This window comes from Cajanus cajan, chromosome 9 (assembly GCF_000230855.2).
Source record: "Cajanus cajan strain Asha chromosome 9, NIPB_CcT2T_4, whole genome shotgun sequence".
Taxonomy (NCBI): domain Eukaryota; kingdom Viridiplantae; phylum Streptophyta; class Magnoliopsida; order Fabales; family Fabaceae; genus Cajanus; species Cajanus cajan.
Window position 1 is genome coordinate 27,867,094 of NC_138525.1, and position 14,299 is coordinate 27,881,392.

The 14,299-nt window shown below is 28.3% G+C and overlaps 1 protein-coding gene across 1 annotated transcript; it reads left to right on the plus strand.

Annotated features, from left to right (window-relative positions):
• Positions 1-8,046: 8,046 nt before the first annotated feature.
• LOC109806170 (pollen receptor-like kinase 5) lies at positions 8,047-12,749 on the plus strand. Its single transcript, XM_029272775.2, has 3 exons — positions 8,047-8,917; positions 9,868-10,512; positions 11,616-12,749. The coding sequence occupies exons 1-3, from the start codon at positions 8,275-8,277 to the stop codon at positions 12,248-12,250; spliced, it is 1,923 nt and encodes a 640-aa protein (XP_029128608.1). The 5' UTR covers positions 8,047-8,274; the 3' UTR covers positions 12,251-12,749.
• Positions 12,750-14,299: the final 1,550 nt, after the last annotated feature.

The window sequence follows — 14,299 nt, forward strand, 5'->3', positions numbered from 1 at the left end:
AAAGTACTAAATTTTATCTCCTTTATGATCAACCTCATATACCTACTTTATTCTTGAATGACGATCAATCTAAACAAGAAAATGAGAAAACATCACAAAATGAGTGAAGTACAAGGAAGATAAAATATTCATGCAACTTATTCTCCTAATTGTATATGTATGTGGTACTAATCTCCAATATTTTCAAAATGTGCTCTAATACAAGGAAGTTTAGGAGCACATGGATTAGATTATCACACACTAAGTGGCCCTCTCAATCCACTCTCTACTAAAAGAGATCTATTAATCCATTAAGATCCAGATGAAGTATTATAGTTGATCATAGTTGTTCCCCATACTCGTTAGGGACTCCTTACCATAACACTCCCAAGTTATAGGTATAGGATTACAAAGACCCTCCTACATAGATTCACACCACCTTTCAAAGAAAGTATGTGCAAAGAAAAGATAAACATTAGAAGGGGAGTTGAATAATGTATATAAAAAACTTGCACGTTTTTTGTAGCAAAGTAGTAACATTAGTCAAATGGAGTGCAAAGAGAGTTTAGACAAAACATTGGGTATTTTTATATTAGTTTGTCTCAACCACCGATACTACATCCAATTCTCAATCTAATCAAACTAAGTTTCACTATCTTTCAACAAAGATATAAGTATTCTTTCAACAAGTCACTTCTACCTCCACCCTAAGTATTCTTTGACTTGTCTCTTCAAGCAACTATCCAAATATTCTTTTCACAACAAGCCTCTCCAAGCCTACAAACCAAGTATTCTTTTATAGTCAACCTCTCTAGGCTTAAAATAAGTATTCTTTTACAAACAAGTCTCTCTAAGCTCAACCTTATAACAATGGTTATAAAGGTTACATAAATGTTATTTGTCTCACGTGACGTTATAACAACCAATATAGAGTAGTAAGTTTTTACAATAAGGAATAAGTATTATATACAAGAATAATTTACAAAGTGTATGTTTCTATACAAGTTTTTTTCTACATGTTGTGTCTTTTATATATTGTGTGTCTCTTTCTTTCTTAAGCTTCGAGTCTTCTTTATAGTAGCTTGGAGAAGAGTTGCAATACTTTAAATCCAACTCACAAGTTTGCTTTATTTATCTTAATTGTCTTTTCTTGTGATGACAGGTAACCATTGACTCATTTAATACAAACATTAAATGCATTTTACCAAATAGTACCTCTTATCTGATCAATAAAGAAACTTATCAACTTTTCATACCAAACGAAGCTTGCAGAAGAAATGTTAGTGTAGTGTAGCCACAATAGTGACTTTATCTATTTTTCTCTATTGTAAAGGACATTTTAGGCAAACATCAGAAGTATAAACTAGTCCAGTAGTTGGTGTCTCCACCACAAGCTTAAACTTTAAAGAAGACATTGACAAATTCAATTTTGACACACAAGCATGTGATATGAATGAATGAGTTGCACCAAAATCATACATGACAGCTAAGGGAACTTTACTAATGAGACACACAACTTGGATAAAGTCATTCAGGGCTTCAACATCACTATTTCTTACAAACGCAATAAATAAATAAACAAAGTACACAAAAAAACATAACAAGCATATAACACATTGGTCAGATAGACCGAATTGCTTTGATACCACTAAATGTGACACTTTTCTATCCTTAAATCGTTTATTAAGAAAATATATTTTATTAGAAAAGATAAAACAATTAAAACTTTTTTATTAATTTATTTTTAAAAAATTGGAATGTTACAATATTTATTTTTATATTCTTCTCCACACTTTTCTTAATGTTTTCCTTCATTTCTTTTCTTTTCATCATAAGCATACCTTAAGGGAAAAAAGAAAAAAAAAAAAAAAAGACGAGAGAGAATGAGGCAGTTACAATACCATCGCTTTGCTGCCGGATTAGAATCGAATATGGATATTCTATAGCGCCGACAAATAGGTTGCCACCCGAACCAATATTTAATGCTAATCAAGTCAGGGTAATACTAATACGCCACTACCAAAGAGTTATTTTAGATTTTTTTTATGAAATTGAACAATTTAAAAAAAAAAAAAATATTAGTGATATTTTTTCTATCATTATCTTTATGATATTATTTAAGTTTATTTGTTTGAATTTGATTGTAGTTTATAATATTAATATAATATTAAATATTATTTTTATCATATTTTTAATCGTTATTAATTTATTCTTTAGTTATTAGTGGGAATTCATATTAACAAGTTACATGATTTCTTTTATAAAATCATATCTATCAATTGTACTTTTTAAGGCTTGTTTCAAAACCATAACCATCAAACAAAAGAATGTACAAGATTATATATTTAGCATTTCTCGAGAATTTATAATAATTAGGTTAAATTATATTTTTACTTTCTCTATTTTTATTAATTTGTAAAATTGGTCCCTTTATTTTAAAATAAAAAATTTAGTTCCTTTAATTTTAAAAAGACAAAATTTTGGTCGTTTTGTTAAATTGAAATCTGCTAATTGTCAAATTTTAATATTTACTCATATTTAAGAGATGTGATGCATTTAATAATATGATATTTAAAGAAAAAATAAGAAAACATGTAAATAATATCTTATTAATAAAATAAATATCAATCATTCATAAAAATATATACAGATTAAGATCTTTTGTATGCTATTTTTTTTTATCTTTATATGTCATTTCACTAAATATCATGTTACTTAAGGGGTGACAAATCATCATACAATGTCAAAATTTAACGATCAACGAATGATTAATTTGCGTTCGTGAGACGTAATTTATGTTGTTCAATTTTTTTTTTTTAATTTTTTCTACTATAGAAAATAACACATGAATTAATATAGGGTAAAAATTACTTTTAGTTCCTCTAAAATTCTTCAAATTCACTTTTTTGATCCTTCATATTTTTTTATATTAAATTAATCCCTCTAAAATTCTAACATGTTAAGGCCATTCCTTCTTTTGTTGGTGCCCTACATAACAAACAAAAATACATGTAACAAATGAAAAAAAAAATTTAGACCCTCAAGAAAATCTCATCTGCTTTTGGTTTTCTAATTTTTTTGCTATTAAATGCCTCTAGGAAAGTAGAACAAATTGAGTCTAGATATTGAGAAATGTTAATTCCATCTAATTTAAGTTAGACAATTGATATAGTTAGATCCTTTTTTATTCAATATTATGAAATCATTTACTGACAAAATATTTTTTTATTATATCTATTATTGGTGGGATGAAAATTTTATTTTTGACAGAGCATTAAAATGATTTAATTATATCTACTACTTAATCTTTTAGAACAAATTTTTTTAAACAAATGAAATTAACATCTCTTAAGGACTAAATTTATTAGCTTATTATATTTTTACAAGGACTAGTTTAATATTAACAATTTGGGAGATAAAAACAAATTAAAAATTTTTAGAGACTATAATTTTTTTTATTTACCACATGTATTTAGATTTTCCATGTGGACAACATTATTGACAGAGCTACAAATAAAACCTAGTCTTTGTGCATTATAATTTTAAGGAGACTAATTTAATAAAAAAAATAAATGGAGGATAAAAATAAATTTCAAAATTTTTAAAAGAAATAAAAGTAAATTTTACAATGTAATTAATATTTTTTTATTTAAATTATATTTACTTTCTAATATGACGCCTATTTTTTTTTCTCTCTCTTATTTATGATATGTTTAAAATATCTAAGAAATTATTTAATAATCAATCTGGTATGTAGGTTTCTAATTTTAATAAATTGTTTATGTAGTATGAAAGACAAGAAAGATAAAAATGCAAGAGAAGAAATACTTAGTTATGAGACTTTTTTATTATTTTATTTTTCAAAATATTATCAAAGTGAATTTATTTTGAAATTATTTATGTAGTGACATAATTTTTTATTTTTTTTTCTGCTATTGTAGTATTAATTCATTAAGAAACGAACATTTTTTTTGTCACATTGGATCTCAATGATCCTATTATTTATTTATGGTTTAAATATATTGTTAATCTATCAAAGATAAATTTGTTTTTAGTCTCTTAAATTTAAAATTGATTTTTTTAGTTTCTGTACTTTAAAAAAAATATTATTTTAATCGTTATACTCAAATTTTGTTAAAGAATTTGTTAAATACAATTGCATAAAATTTAGCTACTAGTATCCTTTTTAATGAAAAAATTACATTAAATCTAACTGATATTACATAACTATATCAATTTCTCATATTCAAATATGTTATTGGTGACATTGATATATTAAAACAAAATTTATGAAAATAAAATAGACTAGAAATTAAAATTTTAAATTTAAAGATTAAAAATAAATTTATTTTAAATTTATAGGACAGAAAACATATTTAAATTTTTATTTATTTATTTTCAACATGATTGGCAAGGTCCGTACTACACGAAACATACGTTTTCTCTAATTAATATGTGCCGCTATTCCACTTGCGGAACCTTTTTGTCTAATTAATAAGTTTCAACACGATTCAGAAGGCATTTTTATTCGATCAATACATGACGCTGTTCTCACATGCAAACATTTTTTTTCTTCTAATCCTTAAGTTTTTAACATATTTGTCTGTTTTTATTTATTTATTTAATCAAAACAGTTTTTATTTGGTAATAATTTTGGAATTAAAATATTTATATATATATATATATATATATATATATATATATATATATATATATATATATATAGAAACTAAAAACAGGAGGATAAAAATGACAAGTGACGTTTACAATACTTATTTCATTTTAAGTTCCTAGAATAATTTCCCACCTTTAATATTAACTATAAGTGTTTCATTTATATTCATAAAATTATCAATTTCTTGTCATTTTAGTCTTTAAATATATGTTAATATTATCATGTCATATATTTTTTTTAAATTTTGGATTAAAGTAAATAATTGTACACTTTCAAGAACTATTTTTTTTTATAATAAAATTTATACTTTTGAGAATCAAAGTGTCTACAACATACAATTTCAAATACTTAAATAGTGTTTTAACCTTTCAATTGTAATAAAAAATTAATATATAAATTAAATACGCATAAAATTTATTTTTTTACTAAAAAATAAAAAAATATAAATTTAAACATTAACTAAATAAAAAATGTTTTGATTAAATAAATAAACAATCAGACAAAAATGTTAAAAGTAAAAATCTAAAAGAAAGTTTTCTGCAAGTGAGAACTACAGCACATATTAACCAAATAAAAAGTTCTTTTGATTAATTAAATAAATAAATAAAATCAGGAAAAAAGTTTAAAGTTATTTATTTTTTTAAAAAAAGGGTTTTTGCAATTGGGAACAACCACAAATGTGTCAAAGTAGCAAAACATATGTTTCATAATAGTCCTTTACGAATCGTGTTGAAAAAAAAAAATAAAAAAATAGTGCCAGTAAGGCCCGAATTTTTTTCTCAAATAATATTTATAAAAAAAAATTACCAAAAAAACATCTATTACACATTATTTATCCAAATAGACTTTGTTACTGTTTATACTCAGAATTCGGTTCCCGGAAAATCGAATTCTGAGTAGTGTTTAATTTTTTATTTTATTTTTCGTTTTAGGTTCAGGAATTTGTCAATTTTACAACTGGAACGGGCCGTTCTCCTTGGAGAACGACCCGTTCTACTTGTATTACATGGAGAACGGTCTGTTCTGATCCATTCGTCATATGTATATTTTTTATTTGGAACGAGTCGTTCTGATTGCAGAACGGCCCGTTCTAAATCCAGTTTTCCTCTTTCTCAAAAACTAAACACAAAAAAAAAAAAAAAAAAATAATAGTGCTCAGAATTCGGTTCCATCGAATTCTGAGTGTGAACAGTAAAGAGGTCTATTTAGATAAATAATGTGTAATAGATGTTTCTTTGGTAATTTTTTTAAAAAAATATTATTTGAGAAAAAAATTCACTAAGGTCCACCACAACACATAAAAATAATAATATATGTCGCTTTAACTAGTTGCAACAGAAACAAGTATTGCTATCGAGTGACATTTGCATCATGCCACATGTCCATTAGCCATTTATAGGTGAATAAAATAAATAAATAAATAATGTGACAAGAATATTGTTGAGTTGACTAACAACACCCTCGTTGACCACCCGAATGTGGAGAATAGTTTCCAAAGAATCCCAATGTGATAATATGTTTTGAAAACTACCTTAGTATAATCATGCATGTGGAATCCTTGTAACTTCTCTGTTGTGTTGGATCCATGATTGTAACTTCTCTTTAGTGGAAGATTTGTGTGTAATGAGAGATTCAAATGCTTGGATCTTTGTTGATTCACGAAACATTCGTAGTCACACATCCACCATCATCTTGTAGTAGATCTGAACACGTGTGTCTCCGTTGTGTCACGACACACGTGCATTGTGTGTCACAAAAAATCCACACTCATTGAAGAAGAAAGGAGAAAGACAAACAGGGGAAGAAATAGAAGGGAAAAAAGAAAGAAAAAAATAAGTGGCACTACCACCAGAAATCGTCTTCGATGATGGTGTATGGTGGTTGATAGTGTTCTGTGGTGATATACTAGGATATAGAGGGTGCATTATAAAAGTGTAAATGATGAATTAATTTAAGGGACAACAATTTTGGTGTATGGTGAATCATTTAAGATAAAATAGATACTCCAAAGATACCTATATAAAATTTATTACTAATAAATAACATACGTACTATATATTTATTATTGATTATTAGAGAGAAAAAAGACACTTTATGTGTCTCTATTTTTTTAAAATAAAAATAAAATAAAAAATACAATAGTCAATAGTTAATTGAATGTTGTGAGTGGTTTGTAAATGAAATTTACAAGAAAAATGAAAATAATGGTTTACAAAGTAATAGTTACAAAGATAAAATTGGACACAAAATGTATGAAAAAAATGTCATATTCCTTTTATTATAGTTATATTAGCTATAAATATAAAATATAATTTTTTTTTTGAAAAAATATTATAATTTTTTTAATTAATAATATATATACTTTTTTTTGATAGGCATATTAATAATACATATACTTTATAATAATAATAATAAATGAAATATTTACTACATATATTTAAATAATAATAATAATAATAATAATAATAATAATAATAATGTGTTTACTACATATGTTTAAATAATAAGTACAAAGCACGTATATTATTTAGTAGTTATAAATTCATGTGAAATTTGGTCCTTAATTTTAAGTTATACTCTCACCAGAAAGAAAAAAATACACTAACTAAAGAAATTATTTAATATATTATTATTATTATTATTTTAAAAATATTAAAAATACAATCTCAATTAAATAGATATTTTTTTTTGAGAATTATAACATTAAATTGAGTGATATTAATTAAAATTTGTTATCAATAAACATGAGTTTTTTCTTCTCTTTTCTTTTGCTTGTATTCAAAAGTTGATCCAATGATACAAGAGTGATAGAATGTAAGAAGATTTCACCAACATCTTAATCCAAAACTTTAAGTCATCATGTTTATAATGAGCCTTCTCACTTATGTGCTATTAAATATACTCAAATCTATTGATGTAAGAGTCTCATTCATATTTGCACAAACAAAATGTAATAAAACACTATTTTGTTTTTCTTCCGTAAATACTACATGGATTATGTACATATATACTAGGGACAAAAAATGGCTACGTACTAAAGGTTGATAGAACTTGTCTTCTCTTTTTATATAGAAATTCTCTTATACGATCATTGGGTAATTATATGTTAGTTCTTTTTTAGCACGTTGGCAACTTCTTAGTTCTCATCAATATGCGGGGAAGAAATGTAGGTATGATCCAAAATAAACACACTTGGCGCATTCAAGCCATGCCACGACCGTGGTTACATGATTGAGAATATAACAAAGCACACCAGACAAATAAAAGTCCCATGAAATTGTTATGAATGAAGCAACGGCCAATGCAGTAGAAGACATATTCGTCTTCAATAACAAGAAAAAACAGCTTTCAACTAGGCCCTTAATTAGATATAATATACGCTATTAAACAAAAGTACCATAGTAAACAAGGTCCAAATCCAAATCAATTCTCGTATATGGCCGGCATGACAAGCTCATATTCTTTGCATGTAGGACTTTGTCAGTGTTATTGAATCTTAATTTCCTATGCACACTCCCTTCCAAACTTGGAATAGTTCACTAGTTCTTTGTTCTCATTCTTTCTAGTTTCTTTCTCATCAACCAATAACCCATTTTGGTTCAACCTCTGATCAACTAATTATGGCTAATAGAAGACCATACTATGGCCTTCTTATGCTCATTGTGTTGGCCATTTGTTTTGTGCCATCTTTTGGAGACACGCATGCTCAAATTTTGATGAGGTTCAGGAGTTCCTTGTCCAATGACAGTGCCTTAAGAAACTGGGGGAACGAGTCAAATTTATGCGGTTGGAAGGGTTTGTTATGCCGCAATGGCCAAACATTTTATGGCTTGAGACTAGAGAATATGGGGCTAGGGGGGAAGGTTGATGTAGAAGCCTTGCGCGAGTTGTCAAATTTGACAAGTTTCAGTGTCATTAACAATGCATTTGAGGGTCCAATGCCTGAGTTCAAAAAGCTTGTGAGGTTAAGGGCATTGTTTCTGTCCAATAACAACTTCTCTGGTGAAATTCCGGATGATGCTTTTGAGGGCATGAGAAGGTTGAAAAGGGTATTCTTGGCAGAAAATGGCTTCACGGGTTCTATTCCTAAGTCACTTGCTAACTTGCCTAGACTTTGGGATTTGGACATACATGGGAATGGTTTTGAAGGCAACATACCAGAATTTCATCAGAAGGGCTTCAGAGTGTTAAATATGTCGCATAACCAATTGAAGGGTCAAATACCAGAAAGTCTACGCGACAAGGATCGAAGTTCATTTGCTGGTAAGTAAAGTAAATAGTCATTTCTGTGTTCTCTAAACACATGCTTGGTTTTTAATTTGTTTGTTGTTTCTCATTACATGGAGTTGAAAATCCATGTTTACCGATAACTTACTCCTTTGCCAAACTAAACCTTTTGCCTCCTATAACTCCTTTCTACATAGATCATAGATAAAATTTTATAGTACATTTGGAAACTCTTGCCATGTCATTAGCCTAGGAATAGATTTTAAATTACATGCAAGGTTTTAAATTGCGATCACAATTTTGTTGTGTTTCTTGATATTATGGGAAATTGAGGACAAATGCTGTTACAATTGCGGTTGCAAACACTGTAAACACCTTGATGTTGCAGCTGAAATTGCAATCACAACTTTTATAACCTTGTTTAGATGCTCAACAATCTTAATATCTTTCTGTTTTTGTTCTTCAACTCATTTTGTTAATAGTGACCCACTTTATTAAATTTTTTTTCTTCTATTTTTTAGCGGAATATTAGTCATTTACCATTGATTTTCAACTGGTTTGGAAACTTCAATGAGGTGTTGTGTTTCTGGTTCATTTAATATTCCACGACCTTTATAAAAACAAGGGATTGATACACACACATGAAGCTTTATAGACTAACTTCCTAATTAAGAAAATGTTACTGGTATTGGATTCAGATTTATGCATCAGCATTTGACTGTAAAATTAAATTCATTTACATTTATTAATCATCCATTCAAGTACACATACTCCTCAAAGTTATCTTAGACAGACTACTAGGAGTCTGTTTGGATACAAACTAGAAATATTTTTTGAGTTTTTTTATAGGAAAAATATCTTTATTTTCAATAGAGAAGTTCATTTAAACTTGTATCCAAACAAATTCTAGTTATTGTTTCTTCTTCTTGTTATTGTTGGATGTTATTATCTTACATGTTCAATTTAATGTTTCTTCTGCAACACAGGCAACAAACTCCTATGTGGAAAACCTATGATACCCTGCTTCAATTATAGCATCCCCCCCCACCCCAAAGTCTCTAAATCACTGACTCCCGACCCTTATTCTCCACCTCATGAAAAGGGAAAGAACAACCACATCCTTATAATTGTCCTTGTAGTTGTAGCAGTGGTTGTCTTTGCTTCAATAGTAGCACTTCTATTCATCCATAACCACAGGAAAAAAAGGTTGCAACCCTTAACACCAGGCAGGAAGGCAAATTCCCAGAGCAGTGCAGGCTTCAAGGAGTCACAATCCATTGATCTGACAAGTGATTTCAAGAAGGGTGGTGATGGAGAATTGAACTTTGTTAGGGAAGACAGAGGGGGGTTTAGTTTGCAGGACCTTCTTAGAGCCTCAGCTGTGGTTCTTGGTAGTGGCAGTTTTGGTTCCACCTACAAGGCCATGATTTTGAATGGACCTCATGTGATTGTGAAGAGGTTTAGGAACATGAACAACGTTGGGAAACAAGAGTTCATCGAGCACATGCAAAGGCTTGGAAGTTTGACACACCCTAATCTTCTCCCTCTTGCTGCATTCTACTACAGAAAAGAAGATAAGTTTTTGGTTTATGACTTCGGTGAAAATGGCAGCTTGGCCAGTCATCTACATGGTATTATAATGTTTTATTTTATAATGGTAATAAATGTTATAGTTATAAATAGAGCCTGCACTTTGATTGGCTTCAACCAAGTAATGAATTAAAGATGTTCATCATTCCAGACCACTTGAATTAACTCATTTTGTTAGAAAGAATATGCACATTATTAGGTGGTGTAGCAGTTCTATTTTCACGATGAATAATTTTGCTGAGAATTTAGTTTTTAACCGAGATTAATAGCATCTTAAAATCTATACTTTGGTGAGAAAAGACTTTTGTTGTTGTTGGTAGAGAGATGAGCATATAATAGTTGGGAAATTTTTGAGGTTAACCAGTTAAATCACGAGGACACATAAGTTTTTAAGTGGGTATTCTATTTTGAGACTTGTATTTTAATCTCATGGTTGAAAACAACCACTAATGCTAGCTACACCCTTTCTAATATTCTTTTTCACAAATGTGAGTCTTGCATCTCATTTAGCGAGTCTTTCCTGATTTAGTGGTAGAATCCACTAGAATTTGTGATTTTCAACTAATAACAGAGCAAGTATTAGCAAAAGAGTGTTAGAGAAACCAAACCTCTTGACTCAATGATTGCAAAGTCCCAAGATTGATTCTCGCAATGTTAAAGCTAAGCTTGGTGAGTGGAATTGGTTTTCATCATTAGAATATTGTGTAGACCATATCTATTAGACAAAAAAAAAGTATTGGAGAGAGTGTTGATATCATTTCCCTTCTTATTTTATTTAATAAAGTCATTCTTATAAAACATGCATTAATGAAATTGTTGAAATTCAAACAAAGTCTCACAACATTAAGAAAGAGAAAAAACAATGTTTTATAAAACATACATATACTCTATTGATTTATGGCCTTTTGGATGATGATCAAAAGAAAATCCATGAGGATGAAGATTAAAGTGGACAATATTTAATCAATGTAAAAATGTGTGTGTAGTTAATCAACAAAATAAAATAACGCTTCTATTGAAAAATATATCTCTCCAAAACAAACCATCACGAATAACTGCTCAAGTTTGGACTTTATCATGATTAGAATTTAGTAGAGCTTTAAATGTATGATGATTATCAATTTTTGCATTGACATGCATGCAGGTAGGAATAGCTCAGAACTAACCTGGTCAACCCGTTTGAAGATCATAAAAGGAGTGGCAAGGGGCTTGGCCTACCTCTATGAGAACTTCCCAGGACAAAGCCTACCACATGGTCATCTAAAGTCCTCCAATGTGGTGCTGGACCATTCCTTTGAGCCACAGTTGACAGAGTATGGCCTTGTGCCAGTGATGAACAGGAGTCATGCTCAGCAGTTCATGGTAGCCTACAAGGCCCCAGAGGTGAGCCAACATGGGAGGCCAAATGAGAAGAGTGATGTGTGGTGTCTTGGGATCCTCATTCTGGAGCTTCTCACTGGGAAGTTTCCAGCAAACTACCTGAGGCATGGGAAGGGGGGGAACAAAGCTGACCTGGCAACATGGGTGGACTCAGTGGTGAGGGAAGAGTGGAGTTGTGAGGTGTTTGATAATGACATCAAGGGAACTAGGAATGGGGAGGGTGAGATGTTGAAGCTGCTCAAAATTGGGATGTTTTGCTGTGAGTGGAGTGTGGAGAATAGGTGGGATTGGAGGGAGGCTGTGGCCAAGATTGAGGAGTTGAAGGAGAGGGATAGTGCTGATGATGAGTACTCTTCTTATGTGACTGAAGATGACTTCTCTTTCTCTGTCACTAATTGATGAGTTTCAAGCTATAACAACTCAATTGAGGACTTGCATTTTCAAGTTTCAAAATTGCAGTTGAGCTTGTGGTTAACTGATTCTGTTACAGCTGTGGTTGCTGTTGATGTGGTCAAGGTGGTCACTGGCTAAAATTGTTTTTGTGTTTGCACAAAGTGTAAAAAAACATTTTATTATAATTATTATAACTATAACTATTGCTAGATCTTTTATTTATGATTTCCTATATGCTATATATAGATTTCATTCATTTTTAAGACTTTGTATCATTTCGGTGAATAATCTAAATCAGATTTATATTTGTTGCTTTACAATAATTATAATTTTCTTTTATTCTATAATTTAAAGAAACATGACGTTGACTTTATATGTTATGTTGCCTCATGATTTAATTGGTTTAATATCTCTCTACCTTTAACTCTTTAGGTATTATTTCTAGATTATAATTTTTAGACACCTAAATCTCATAAATACTTAATTAATACTGTCACCAATGCTGATTATAAGCGATAAAACTAAAAAAAATAAGTAATTAAGTTGTTTTTTTTAATTGTTTATGCTATAAATTTTAATTTTATTCTAAAAATATTCTTTATTTTAAGTGATTGTTATATTTAATATTAGTTATAAGTGAGTGTATAGAAAGTAGAATTAACAATTAATATAGAAGAAACTTATCCTCGAGTAACATTAAAAATTAATGATTATTGTTTATAATTAGAAATTTTTTTAATTTATTGCTTATAATTAGGAACAGAGGTAGTGTGTGTATAATATTATATAAGAGGGACTAATTTATTTTTACATTAAGACTACTTAGACTTATTTTATTCAATAACTCATTCTATATCAAATTTTAATAATTTAACTATTGAACTAAAAGTTCTTAATACATAGATTAAGTCTATAAATTTAAAAAAAAATTAAAAATTATTTGATACTTTGTTTCATTAATTCAAATTAACGTATAAAATATTTTTATAACCATTCGTCAATTCGAATTGATGAAACCAAGTATCAAATAGATTTAAAATTTTAAAAATTTGCAAACTTGATCTATTTATTAAGATCTTTTAATTTAACAGTTAGATTGTTAAAATTTAATATAAAACATGAATTATTCAGTAGAATAAGTCTACTAAAACTTATTTTTGAAATAAGTGAATCTCTTATATATATTAGCAAAAATGGTACTACGTGCCTCTATTATACAAAAATAAAAATAAAAGGGTAATTATTTGAAAGTATGTCTCTCTTGTTTAGAAAAAGTCAAAAAAAGAAAAAAAAAATAGTAGAATGTCGGTAGTTATTTGAAAGGTGTGGTTGATTTATAATTTATGAAGGAGTAGTTTAAGGGTAAAATTAAAACTAAAATATGTATACAAAAAAAGTCTATCATCTTTATTATAGTTATATATATAAAGAGAGAGGAGAGATCAAATTACTCCCAAAACAACTCTTGATAAAATTACTCCACTTAATAAATCATAATGTATGTTGAATTTTAACGGTTCAATCGTTAAATTAAAAATTTTTAACGCATAAACGAAGTTTACAATTTTTTTAAAAAGTTAAAAAATTATTTGACACTTTGTTTCATTAATTCAAATTGACAGATAATCATAAAAATATTTTATATGTTGATTTGAATCTAAATAACAAAATATCATATGATTTTAAAATTTATTAAAAGTTTGTAAACTTGATTTGTATATAAATAACTCCCAATTTAACAGTGAGATTGTTGGAGTTCAACATATAACTTGACTTATTGAGTGAAGTAACTTTACTAAAAGTTATTTTTGGAGTAAGTGAATATGATAAAAGATCTACTTAGTCCAAGAGTAAATTTACTTACATTTTCTTCACACAATAACTCATTTTACATCAAGTTTTAATGATTCAAATGTTAAATTAAAAGCTCTTAAACCATAGATAAAGCTTGCAATTTTTTTAAAAAATTTGAAAACTATTTGATACTCTATTTTATTAATTCAAATTAACAGATAATCATAAAAATATTTTATATGTTGATTTGAATTAATGAAA